Raw genomic sequence first — 14,023 nt, 5'->3', positions numbered from 1 at the left:
TTTTTTTAAAGATTTTATTTATTTATTTGAGACAGAGAGAATGAGAGAGACAGAGAGCACATGAGAGGGGGGAGGGTCAGAGGGAGAAGCAGGCTCCCTGCCGAGCGGGGAGCCCGATGCGGGACTCGATCCCGGGACTCCAGGATCATGACCTGAGCCGAAGGCAGTCGCTTAACCAACTGAGCCACCCAGGCGCCCCTGTAGTTATTTATTTTAGAGAGTGAGAGAGCTTGCACGAGTGCATACGAGTGGGATAGGGGCAGAGGGAGAGGGAGAGAGAATCCTCAAGCAGACTCCCTGCTGAGTGCAGAGCCCAACTCAGGGCTCAATCCCAGGACCCTGAGATCATGACCTCAGCTGAAATCAAGTCTTATGCTTAACCAGCTGAGACACCCAGGCACACCCCTCCAATTCCCTTTTAATCATAGGTGGACCCCGTGAAGATGGTGAGATTTTACTATTGTGATTATGTTGTATCATAAGATAAGAGAGAGATTATCAGGGTGAGCTTAATTTAATTGCACCAGCCTTTTAAAAGCAGAGTGTTTCCTCTAGTTGGTAGCAGCAGAAGAAATCAGAGAGTGGGAGCATGAAGGGGGTTCAACATACTATTGCTGGCTTTTAGGTGCCACTTAGCTAAGGAACGAGGGCTGAGCACAAACAGCCCCCAGCTGACTACTGGCATGGACACAGGAAGCTCAGTCCTACAATCACAGGAACTGAATTCAGCCAACCTCATGACCAAGCCCAGAAGAAGATTCTTTTCCTGAGCCCCCAGGTCAGATCCCAGGCTGTCTGACACTTGGGTTTTTCGGCTTTGAGGCACCTGGAGCAGAGAACCTGGTGGAGTTCTCCCATACTTTTGACTGCAGAAGTGTGAGGTAATAAGTGGATGTTGATTTACACAGCTAAATTTGTGGTAGTTGATTTTGCAGCAATATGTAACTAAGGTACCATTACTGACATCACCCATAGGATGGCCCTTTTCTCCTGAGGTCTACAGCAGAGTGGGTGAGGCAGCCCCAACCCACTCCTTCTCCCTTGTCCCACTCTGATCCTACTGTTCTTCCACCAGTGAGGGTGCTTCCTCAGCTGGAGACATTCCCCTTACACCATCTTTGCCATATTATCTTGCATAAGATCTTGTGACACCAATTATAACGCATTGTGAGAGAGGTTGCCTCAGTTTCTTCTATTTATAATCTTCTTCCTCTTACCACAAAAATTCTATTCTCTGCAGTGGTCACCAAATCAGTGTCCTCGAATGCTCCAATTTGCTCTTGATCCATATAAGAGGTTTTCCTTAAGAAGCTGTGTGTCTGTGTGTGTGTGTGTGTGTGTGCCACAGGGAGTGAGCAGCTAATCATTGACAATCCTGAGATCTGGCTTCCCTCTACTTTTCTGGGTCCTGATTTTCCTTGCCTTTTTTTTTTTTTTTTTTAATGTTAAATGTCTCTGGTCTTGTTATTATATAGCCACATCAGACGAGAACAAAACAAAACAAAAAACAACTAACCAACCAAAAAGAACAAAAACGTTCAGAAGAGCAACATGGTTCAGGTAAACTATTTTGGTGGAATATCATTGACTTAATGCCACATGACATGGAAATCTACTTTCAAAAAAAGAGGGCAAGTTTGCCCTGTTGCTCCTTGCTGAGTGGCCTTGTTGACATGGCTGGCTCCCTTGAGCATTGGTAAACAGAAATTAAGTAAAGCTGAGAGGCAGTGATAGATTAGGTTTCAGAGATCAGAGATCCTAGACTAATAAACTGAATGTCACTTGAAACCAGGTAATGGTTACATGAGGCTCACAGATTTCTATACGTAACATTGAAATGAATCCTAAGCACCCTTACTCCAGGGTGGCTGAAAAATAGAACTCTAACAAAAATATGGCCACTGGGGACATCTCATATTGTCCAGAAGACTCACGACATGATAGATGGAGATCTGAAAAATTATTTCCTGACCCACAGCAAACATCATAAGGAAAATCTTTCCTTATCCCAACCCAACCCTGATTTTGTTGGGATGGGGCCATATTCCTCCATGACGTTCATTTAACCTATTTGAAATTCACATTATTTATCTTTAAAAAATGATGCTCTCGACATTTGTTTCGGGAGACTTAGAGTGTGCTTCACGAATTTCACAGGCACAGTACCAACCACCACCATCAACCCATTGGGAGATCCCTTTAAAAGGTCATTCAGCATTTTCATCTAGAAATATGGAAAGGAGACTGAGTAAAATTAAGATTAATAGGTGTATGGGGGAAAGAATAGGTCTTGATGAAGTTTGAAAATAAGATGCTGAAAATTACAGATGCATTTTTAGTTAAATCTGAGGAAGGAAGCATGAAGGCAAGTTTGCCTCAAGAAAAAGAAAATAGAAGGAAGGATGGAAGGAAGGAAGAAAGGAAGGAAGGAAGGAAGTATAGAAGGGAAGGGAAGGGAGGGGAGGGAAGGAAAGTAAGGAAGGGAAGAAGGGAGGAAGGAATAAAGGAAGGAAGGAAGGAAGAAAGGGGAGGGGAGGGGAGGGGAGGGGAGGGGAAGGGAGGAGCTTCCAGCAAATGATCCATTAAGGATCATTTCCTTTTAGGGGTTATTATACCATGGAGAAAAAGAGCTCGGCTCAGAACCTAACTTGGCCTCTCTCCTAGCTACTTACTTAGCACACACTACTGAGTACCTCTACAAAATGGGGACAGTGATAGTGACTGGCCTCGCAGGGATTTTGTAAATAATTAACCCTCAGCCTAAGAACTGGTACACAGTGAGTGCTCCTGGTAACTTGGTGACTATTACTATCATTATTAGTTTCATCATTTTCATATCCAAATAAAATGGCTGAAGCTCCAAGCTATAGTGTGGGAACTGTTCATGCCCTAGAAATGAATTTTCAGATTCCCTGCTTCTGAGAGCCTCTGCCCGTAGTCTTTTTATCCAAAATGAAGAAGCTCATCTTCTATTTACTCAAAATATCATCAGAACCCCACTCTCTGGGGAAGTCAACTTTTACTGACTTTTTTTTCTTTTAAAGATTTTATTTATTTATTTGGGAGAGAGAGAGAGTGTGTGAGCACAGGCAGAAGGGGCAGAGGGAGAGAATGAGACTCCCCCTGAGCCTGAGAGCATAACCTGAGCTGAAACCAAGTGTTCGGTGCTTAACTGACTGAGCCACCCAGGCACCCCGGCTTTTGCAGAAGGTTAGAGGGTGCAGGGGTGACCTGAAATTAGACCCCACAGATTAGGAAAGGTCTTAAACACTACACATCACTTATAATTTTATGAGTCTGGGTTTCTCACAAGGCCTGAATTCTCCCTGGATCCCAGCCTCTGACCTCCCTGGGAAGTCCCCTCCCTTCCACTTCTTCCCTCTCCTTTTCAGCCAGGGTGTGAGCCCCCAATCTCTGTCACCATCTAATGACAGCCCGCGGCTCCTCCACCTTCACCCCCCATGATGCCCACACTGCATAGCCCCAAGTTCACCGAGCTGACTGGCTGAACACCACCTCCACCTGCTCTGGCTCTCCACCCTGGGCAAGGTGGAGGAAGAACTAGGAAGGGGCTGTAGGCGTGCAGGGGTGGAGTTCACCAACGACTTTCCCTGCAGCTGTTCCTCCCTCCCTGGACTACGCATGAAGTACGGAGCGCCGCGGGCAGCACGTGGAACGTGCTTCACGTCTATTAGCTCCCTTTCCCTGCCCAACCCTCTTGCAACCTCCGGCCCAAGTCACCAGATCCCAAAGTCATTTGTACTGAAATCCTGAGTGTGTGCAAAGAGGAAGTTGGTCCCCAAATGCCAGGAGACAAGGTCAATGAGGGCAGCTGGCCCGGGGCCCAGCAGGGGGCCCGTGACAGGACAGGACTGTTAAAGAACTCGCTTTCTGAGCAGCTAACAAAGAGTGCGCGACGAGTGGGCGGGTCAGCTGTGGGCAGAGAGGAAATAAGCCTGAGAGCCAGTCACACCTCTGCTCCGGGGGCATCCTATCCCAGGCTGGCTTCACACTGCCACTTCCCAGAGCACTTGCCACCACGTCACCCAGCAGGATCCACAATGAGAGCGAATTTCATTGCCCCCCATGGTGCCCCCTGACTCTGCTGACTCTCAATTCGACCCCCTCCCCCCACTTTTAGGGTCTTCCTGTTTATGTTGTCGCTTTGTTTCATTATTTATTTTTAGCTCTGATTTCGGAAGCTTTTATTCTGCTGGGCATTGGCAGTGTCTCAATGGCATCGGCCTGGGCTCTGAAAAGATCATTGTGCGCGCCTGGCCTCGGGCCCCGGACGGACAGAGCGCTAGTGTGAGCCACCCCGCACTGCCCCTGCGTGCGCGCGGCAAGCCCACGGCCTGGCGGCCCTCTCCACGGGCCGGCCAGCACGGCCACAGCGAGTGTGGGACAGAGAAGTGACCGCAGAGTTCATCGGGTCCAGCTCGGGAGTGGAGAAACTGAGACCCTGAGAAATGCAGGGTCCTCCCCCCAAATCACACATTAAAGTTGCAGAGCCAGACCTCAAATCGTGGACTCTCAAGGTCTGGTCCAGTTCTCTTTTCCATGCACGAGAAAATAATTTCTGAAACAAAGTCATCAGTTCCTAAATTTCATGATGGGTGGCCACCAGAGTGCCTGCTCCATTTTTATTATTCACATCTCTCTCTCTCTCTTTTTTTTCTGGACTCTGAATGTACTCACATTCATGGAAGAAAAAGGCTAGGACAACAGTGGGAGCTCCTCTCATCATGCCCACATACCCTTCTATTTGTTATTGTTTTTCTTTAAGAAATACAAAAACATTTTTGCTGTGAGTCAGGAGTGGTGAGCTGCTGCGGCTTGCCTCCTCGGACGGGCTGCAGCAGCCATGAAGAAGGGACAAGCTTCAGTTCCCAGGACAATGGTCTCTTTGACTGGGAATATACCGAACCAGAATTACAAGTGTGCAAGAATAAACAAGGCCGGAGTCAATCTAAAGTTGTTTTACACTCTGTTTTATTAAAGTCAATGCATTTCCGTTCCTATGTGCAGCGCCTTGGTTTGCTTAATTGTAGACACCCAGGGTGAATGCTAATGGAGGCGGACAGCCCTCGATCTGAAACCAAGGCCCTTTTCTGACCTCTACAGGCCATTTGGAGGAAAAAAAGGAAGCTGCTTCTGGAAAATAACAGATCAGGAGGCACCACAGAGCAGGGGCTGAGGGAGATTTTTCCTGGATGCTTCCTTGCTGCTCTGAGCGAGCTGGACACAGGCGTGTCCTACTTTTCTGCAGCTCTGCTATTCATGTTTAATAGGTTACTGAGGCAACGAGGACGAGGTCATTCTCAGGAGATCTTTGGAATGGAAATTAAGATCTCAATCACTCAACCCATATTTAATGAAGGCCCTCCATGTCTTGGGCACAATGCTAGGCCCTCAGGACATAGCGGTGAACAACATCATCTCTCTTCTCCAAAAATGCAAAGTCTGGGGGGCGGGGGTGGGTGGGTAGAAAAACCCATAGGCAATACCATGCAACAGAAGCTATGACAGCGTTTCTCCATGCCTCTGTGGGAACTCGGAGTCAGATAAGGGAAAGACTACATGGAGGAGGATACATTTAGGATATGATGAATAGAATTAGACACAGAGGTGGAAGCAGAGAGAGCGAATGAGGAAAGTGCTTTCTGGAAACTGCAAGTGATTTTTTATGACTTCAGTAGGGGTTTGTGTTAAGACAGGACACCAGAAACTCAGCCAGTGGCTGGATACCCAAGCGCTCAAGTGCCGGGTTCCGTTTGCATTTTATCCTTGGGACCATGGGAGGCCATTGAAAGGTTGTAAGCAGCAGAAATAGAAACAAATGCTCATTCCAAACATCATCTGGCTGCACAGGGAAGAAAGGGCTGGAAAAGGAGGCAAAATCACAGGTGAGGAGAGCTGTGGGAAACCATCACTGAAACCCAGGCAAGAAATGAACCAAGGAGAATGAGTAATGGGCAGATGCATTTAAACTAAAGGTAAGAAGAGCAAGGCTTGGCAAGACTTGTGGATCCATGTGTTTAGTGAACGTTTGAGTGCCTGCCTTGCTCAGACTTTGGGCTGTGCATTGGGTACACAAAAAACAAGACAACACAGATTCCTGTCAAGGTGATCAAGTGAGGAACTTGGAGGTAGGTTTGGTGGGAGGAAATCATGAGGATGTGACTTTGAACCTGTGAGTATGAGGTGGAGTGGAGTGTTCTGCAGGGATATCCAGACAAGTTACTTATATTTGAACCAAGGATTGAAAACAACAATAATCCTGCCCTTCGTGGAGACAGGGAATTACTCTGTGACTTCTAAAAGACCCTCAGGGGTCTTTGAAGAGACCACTTTTCTTTGGAGTGCAGACTTAGGTGTCAGACCACCTGGGTTGAAACCACGATCCTACTACTTACTGGCTGCATAATCATAGGCAAGTGCTCGCCTTCTTATGCCGTAGCATCCTCACCTGTCAAAGGAGGCATAACAAGAGGGCTTACCTCAGGGTTAAGTTGTGAAGCATAACATGATAACACATGGTCTTAGACATGTGTCTTCATGTTCAACACACGTTAACTTTAGCATGACAGAGGGTGGGAATCAGAACTTTTCTGGGAGCAGATTCCAGTTCCATCACCTACTAAAAGTGCAACTGAGCCTCACTTTGAAAATGGCAGTAATGATGCCCATCTATTGCACGGAGCCGTAGGGAGAGCTTAAATGAGTATGAGCAGAGAGGGAATCACAGACAGGTTTTTTTCTCCCCTAATACCTTCTAAAATCACTTCCTCTTCAGACTGAAGTGTGGGTGGGGACCAGATGATATGATTCTGTCTGAGAACATCCATTCATTTAACCTCCATATTCTGGCCGACAGGGCTATCCATCTCTTTGCTCCCTCACTCTGTCCCACAGCTAGCACACAGAACTGACCTCATTGCCACTTCCTATCCTGACCTTCAAAGCACAAAGCCACACTCAGACACCTCAACTGAACTGCTCCAACAACTGTGCTTAATTATTATTATTAGTGTTTTGTTGGGGGCACGGTGGGGTGGTGGAGGTGGTGGTAATATTTGTCTACTGCTAAGAAATCATCTTAACCCTATCTGGCCCTAGAAAAGCTCAGAAGTTCCTAATCAGAATAACAAGTTTGTTCTAGGCAATCATCCATTGTTCTATTCTGTCTTGTCATAAAACCCAAATGTGGTTTATCTGGTAATTCTCCCACAAGTATGCATTCTCTTCCAGAGAGGACTGGATCCATTTTTCCTCATGACCTAATAAGCAGGCTCAAAATATATACATGCTAGAAGACTAGTTTATGCCATATGCTGATAAGAAGGCTTCACCTTCTTCCCAAAAAATCTTCCATCTTAATTTGTGTCTGGCAGTATGGGGTAAAAGCACCATCTAGCTGCTCCCTACTTTTATGGTCATTTGTCTGATCATAAACTTTCCCTCACTCACTCTGTTTCCTTGCTTAAAGCCCTGCATTTACATTGTGAGTGTGTATGTGTGTGTGTATGTGTGTATGTGTGTGTGTGCATGTGTGTATGTGCGTATGTCTGTGTGTGTGTGGTAGGGAACTCAAGCTCAATTCCATTTCCATTGGGTTGGAATGTGTGCAGTAGATGATGTTAAGTTATATACAACTGTATTCTTTTTATTATTAGGCACCAAAAGGCTGTAATACAATCCGTTTTTATCCAAAAATGTCTTTTTACCACTTTCTTTTTTCTAAACAACACTTTTTTTTCTATCGAGAATCAGTTGGGCACTCATGAAGCCAAACCGCAACATGAACAAAAGAGGACATCTGTTGGGAAGACAGCAGTAGGCTCCAGACCTAATGAATTATTTTTGCCCAAAAAAGCTCTCATGGTGAGGACCCATGCTACTGTCTCTGTGCCATTCCAAGCCTGGAGCCTTTAAGGGGCTGGAGAGGGTTGTACCAGCAGGGCAAAAGGAATCCATCACTCTAATGCAAATGTTCAGACCCACCACACAGGCCACTGTCCTGAGTCCCTAACAAGAATGACTTATGTCAGGCATTTCATGGAAGCTCCTTCTCTTGGAAGAGAGCAGAGACTCCCCTTGGCATATGAAATCAACTCTACAGCTCAGTTGTCCAGGCTGGGAAATAAAAGCCGGGCATGAGAACTTCTTCCCTTAGGGGTGTCATGTGACCCAACTTGCGTTGGCATCCCTCAACGTGAGCCCGTAACTCAAAAATCAGGTTATTTTCAAATGTGCTCTGTGGCTCTGAATCCTTTTTTTTTTTTTTTTTTTTCTGTAGGCCTGGAAGAAACTGGAGCCAGTGGCTGGAATGCTTGGATTCTCACTGACAGGACTGTAAGAAGTACCCAGACAGCCAAGTTGGCACAACGCACGTGGAGCCCTGTGCCCGGTCCCACCAAAGGCAGTCTGTGGTGCAGAGCACCTGGCTGAATCCTGCAGCCTCTGGCAACTCCTCAAGATTCTGCTCCCCATTCTCTCTGCTCTATCTAAACATTTGCACAATACAGGCAAGGACAAGGCCACTCTGCTCCTTCTTAAGCTTGCCTCACATGGGAACCAGTCTTCCATGGAAACCATCAGCTTGAGGGGCCAAGGTGTGCATGTGCTGGATGCCCTTTTAGTGAAATCAGTTACCTTTTCTGAAACACAAACTCTGATTTGAGATGGGAAATGAAGGAATCCAAGGGAAATATATGGGATTTCACTGAGACGTTGGACCTTCAGGTTTGAGGTTAGGGGGAAGATACATTTTGACTGCCGGCCAATGTGTTGAGAAGTATGCTAGCTGCAGGGAGAGGTGACAAGATAATACCAGGCACATGCATCTTAGAGTTCTCCACCCATTGGCCGGTGGGGGTGGGGCTGTGAAAACCACATAAATAAAATTGTAAATAGAAAGCATGCTTTAAGAGGGATGCATAAATGGTGCAGCAGGGACACAGATGAGGGATTATAGAACTTGGCTGGGCTGATTAGGATAAGTCTTACAGAAGGAAGGTGGTATTTGAACTAGGTCTTGCAATGCCCAAATCGCATAATGGGAGATGCTCATCAGAGACAGAGGAAATATGTGAAAATGTGTGAAAAATCAAAGAAGGGGGCGCCTGGGTGGCTCAGTTGGTTAAGCGACTGCCTTCGGCTCAGGTCATGATCCTGGAGTCCCGGGATCGAGTCCCACGTCAGGCTCCCTGCTCAGCGGGGAGTCTGCTTTTCCCTCTCCCGCTCCCCCCCTCTTATGCGCTCTCTCTCTCTCAAATAAATAAAATCTTTAAAAAAAAAAAAAGAAAGAAAAATCAAAGAAGGTATTTAGGGAGTTATGTGGCTCAAGAAGTGGTGTGTGTGTATGTGTGTGTGTGTGCATCTGTGTATGCGTCTATGTGTGCTCACACTCATGAATATGTGCAGTGAGATAAAATAAAGCTATGTCCCATAGCAAACAAGAGATTGCAGGATGGCAAAACCTAAGTTAGTAGAGAAGACTGGGGGCCAGGTTGTACAGGGATCTTTTTCCTGTAGGAAATATGGAACTAAAAAGTCCTTTGCCAAGGGAAGTGTCAAGAGCAGCCAGCATATTCCACCCTTAAGGAATCGTGGAAGTATGATCCTTAGGGGATCACAAGAAGCCTTGTACTTCTCTACCCCTAATGGGACTGCCCTAGAGGTGTAAAAGGCCAGCTACCCACGTTTGCCCATCAGAGAAAGTGCACAGGGTGCCCCAGGAAACTGCAGCCCCCCTGCCCAGCCCGCTCTGAGTCCTAGCCCTGCCAGGCAGAGCACTGGGTACCAGCTGGTACCGGACACCTGTGCCCATGGTCTGGCTCCAGCATCACTTCTCCAGACTCTCATCCCCCCTGCACACTTTGAACCATATCTGCTTCCCATTAGAGCCCATCACTGCCTGGAATCCTTGAGTAATCTTGTTTGGCTATGAGTTTGGGGGAACAGGGTTTTCAGAACAATTCACTATAGTGGTTTGGCCAACAAGACACATGTTTGGCCAGGCTAGAAGAGCCATTCCTATCACTATTTGGAGTTGACTTGCCAGTGAGCCCTCTCTTCGGCCCCAAGACCGAAAACGAGTGAGGTGTGACACAGAATGGCCTTCAGTCCCAGCGGGAAGGGACGGAAGTCAGCTCTCTCTCTAACTCTTCTGTTCCCTCTGAACAAACTCCTTCTCGGCTGACTGGCACCTGGGCTTAGTTGCTCAAGACTTTCACCAGTCCCCATCTCACTGCATATACCTCTCCTTCTACTGATATACTTCTAGAAGTCCTTTCCTCATGGACCTGCCATAGGCCCCCAATATTCAACATGACCCCAAACTGCACTCATTATCTCTCATCTTATTGCAAACCTGCTGATCTACAAATAGGGTAAGTTCACACTTAGGGTCCTCATATTACTGAATTACCACCATAGCAGGGTATCCAGTCAATCAGTCATAAGCAAGTGGGACAGCGGTCCCACTGCATGCCCGCAGACATCATTCGGGGGCATGCTTCTGCTGAAGATTCTTTGTCTCCACCAGCACATTCAGAATAAAGACTGACATTTTCATCAAGGCATGTCAATGTTGTCTGATCATTTCAATGCCAATGTTCTCAATTTCATCTCTTGTCACTCCCTTCCCATCCCCACAAACAAACACATCTTTTAAACCAGTCACACTAATCATTTTATTCCAAGTTTTAACCCCACCCTAGGGCTTTTGCACAAACTCTTTCTACTCCTTAGCATGTTTCTTCTCCTTTTCACCTGAAAACTCTTGCACATCCTTCAAGAACCACCTCAATTATCACCTCTTGGTACACGTTTCCCACCACTGCTGCCCCATTAGATGATCTTCTGCAAAGCTCCACAAAGGCTTGTGCCACTGCATTGAAATGTTTACTGCTTATCTTTCCCACTTGCAAACAGAGTAGGTCCTTTTCCTTGCATTCTTAGAGCTTAGTAAAGTCACGACACATAGTAGGTGCTTAATGTATGTTTGCTAAATGGATGAATCCATGTCCCATGTCACTGGCTTTTCCTGAACCTCCAAGTAGAAATTTACATGTCCTAGTCACTTGCCCTCAGAAACATGTCAGGTGACCAGAAGTTCATCCCATAAGCAAATTTGAGCTGAGGCACACAAAGTGGCGATGATGAGTCACAATTATTTCCATCCTTCCCAACATTTACATTTTCAATGCAACTATCTTCTTGACTCCTCCAAGCAATGGGAGAACAGAAGCATAATGCTATCCTCTATTTAAGAGGGAGAGGGAGTACTTTCTAACCACGTGACTGTAGGTAATGTTTTCTGTAACTGAGAATGCCTATACAGAATGTTCTACTTGTATTATGAAGGAAAACCAGCCAACATTATTGGGTGCCTACCATGTGCCAATCTGTATGCTTTTATATATTACCTCATTTCATCTTCATGATAACTTTATAATATGGATAATGTTCATCTCCATTGTATGTATAAGAAGACTGAGGTTTGGGGAAATCTAATTAGTAGCCTTAGTTCTCCTAACAACTGATTGCCATATCCAGGGTATGAGCCACATCTGTCTGAATCTGAAATGCATGATTTTTCCACTACGACTTGCTGCCTTCCAGCGTTATGGTTAGTGGCCTGAATTCATAGGATTTTAAAGTTTGTAAAGACCAATGGCCATGTCTTATTCAGTACTGTGCCTTTTCCCTTAGAATCTAGGACAGTTCCTGGATTATACTGGATCTGTAAAATATACACTATTAAAACAGACTAAGCATGATGCTTGCAAATTCTCCATTGTGCAGCCATTCATGTTCAATAATTCAGCAGCTGAATACCCTGCTAGGACCCTCAGAAGTCTCAGTGGGGCTCATAACTTGTGCTGAGGAGCTCAGATGCTATAGTAGGAAGACAACTAGAGGAGATAACACTCGTATGTAGAACAACTTAGATAACCATATAGAAATCTGGCTGAGAAGCCAAAAAGAAGCCCAACTCCTAGTTCCAGGCTCCTCCAGTTTCAAGCACAGGAAGGGAGAAGAGCTCAAAATAGTGCTGAGAGGATCCATGGTAATCCTGCGAGTAGCCCTTTCTAGCATAATGGCAGCTTGCATGGGCTCCAAAGGCCACCTAACTATGTATGTAAAAGGTATAACTGTAACATAGCTAGTCTCTATGCCTAATGAAACTAGAACAAACTCTGGAATTAGGTTGCTGGGCTCACATGGGCTGGCTTTTGGCACTGATGCTGTACATGTGTGGTGGTAAAGAAACAACAGAGCTGCTAGTCCATGGTTAGAGACATGGAGCTCGCTCTGAACCTCAGGGCTAAGGGATGGCTTTTCTTCCCTGGCCTGGCCCCTCTTCTTCTTCCCCTCCCTCATCCTTGTGGAAAGCGCACTCTTGGATCTGCCGGTCCAGCTCAGAGAAGCTCCCTTCTGGGTCTGAGCTGCTGTCTGTACTGTAATCAATCTCCTCCATGCAGGGGGGCTCATCATCCAGTTCTGAGGTCACGCTGCTGCTGCGTCTGCCGTGGGTTCCCAGGAAACAGGAGAAGAGAGGAAGGAGAGGAAGGGAGGGAAGGAAAAAGGGATGAAAAATACAGAAGGGGAGGAAAACAGAGAGAGGGAGGTGGGGAGAGAGGAGAAGGAAATGAAAAGAGAAGTTACCCAAAGGAAGGAGCATTTACAATTGATTGGAAAGGGAGAAGGAAAGTTATCTTCCCTGAGACTGCATCTCAACAGCCCCTGGTCCTTTAAATGTGTCCCATACACAGTCCCTGGGTCCTCAACCATTATTTTGAGATGGGGGGAGGAAATCACATAAAATCTTTGGGATTCCTTCTGCCTTTGCCAGAAGAGTCTGCATTTCTAAGTCAGATCAGAAGGTTTCCAATCAGAAGAGGTGGACAACCTCACATACTTAAGGTCTTCAGGGTCTTTGTGGCTCAAAGTGAAATATCAGAGAAGGGTGTCACTGTCACTGAGTATTGGGGAATGCCACGTCAACTGTGTCCGGGGAAGGGTGGAATTGGAATTCAGGGAGCTAAGACCAAAAGCCCTAATGTATCCCACTGCTACTCACAGCACTATGAGTCATTACATAGCTCTCGTTCATTATGATGGATGGTTTATTAGAATTAGACAATCCAGGTTGAAATTAATAAAGGAGAGAGTAAGCGGGCAAACAGCATTCTCTTTCTGCTATGTTTGTACATCCCATCATCTTCCTTCTCTCCCTTTTATGTTAGTTTATTTACAAATGGAAGATCAGCAGGGGTTGACCAGCAAGAGGTAGAAGGGGGCAACAGGAATGGACAACAAACCTTGAACCCGTATTGAGAGCAGGGGATATTTCTTCCCAAAGAACTGTATATCTATCTCATTTGCATGAGGTACCTTCTTTCCTGAAGACTTTCTAATCACTCCCTACTTAGGACTTAACCAATTAGGATTAACAGTGTGCTGGGTTTCTACTCTGTGATTTATGGAAGGCAAGTACTACATAAATCAGGCAGAGCTGTTCATCCACCTGCCTCGCCATAAACAATGAAAATGGGTAATCAGCAGCATGGTTACATGTTAGCTCAGGAAATGAATCAGAGTCCAGTTTCCTAATTGTCTACTGACTGATGAGAGCAGCTTCCATGCTCCCCAGGCCCTTGGTACCCTAAACTGAAGGTCTGGTGGGACATTGCCTGAATGGAGAGGAAGGGGAAGAAATCTGAATCTTGTTTCCACAGTCCCACAGCATTAAACTGTTAGCATATTTTACAAGCTGAATTGGGGGTGATAAAGCAGTTGAGCAAAGGAAGGTAAGAGCTGCCCAACTGTAACACGAGCTCAAGTCAGCAAGAACTGATTGCCTGTGAGTCAGCCATCACCATATGAGGGACCCAGATGACATGCTGTATGATGTCAAGAGCCTGAGCATCAATCCTGGCCATGAGACCTTGGAAAACCCCCAGCCTCACAGAATAGCAATAATAGTACCTTAAGAGCTATTGTGCAGACTAAA

The 14,023-nt window shown here is 46.1% G+C and overlaps 1 protein-coding gene across 1 annotated transcript in view; it reads right to left on the bottom strand.

Moving 5' to 3' along the window:
- Positions 1-5,023: 5,023 nt before the first annotated feature.
- The window catches only part of AGBL1 (AGBL carboxypeptidase 1), a 637,151-nt gene continuing 628,151 nt past the window's right edge, over positions 5,024-14,023 (bottom strand). The window contains exon 21 of the mRNA XM_081831887.1: positions 5,024-12,533. Within this exon, the coding sequence (XP_081688013.1) occupies positions 12,335-12,533 (199 nt within the window). The 3' untranslated portion in view covers positions 5,024-12,334. The remainder of the gene's footprint in view (positions 12,534-14,023) is intronic.

This window comes from Leptonychotes weddellii, chromosome 9 (assembly GCF_054177405.1).
Source record: "Leptonychotes weddellii isolate Sample4059 chromosome 9, ASM5417740v2, whole genome shotgun sequence".
Taxonomy (NCBI): domain Eukaryota; kingdom Metazoa; phylum Chordata; class Mammalia; order Carnivora; family Phocidae; genus Leptonychotes; species Leptonychotes weddellii.
This window is presented reverse-complemented; position numbering and strand designations above follow the sequence as displayed.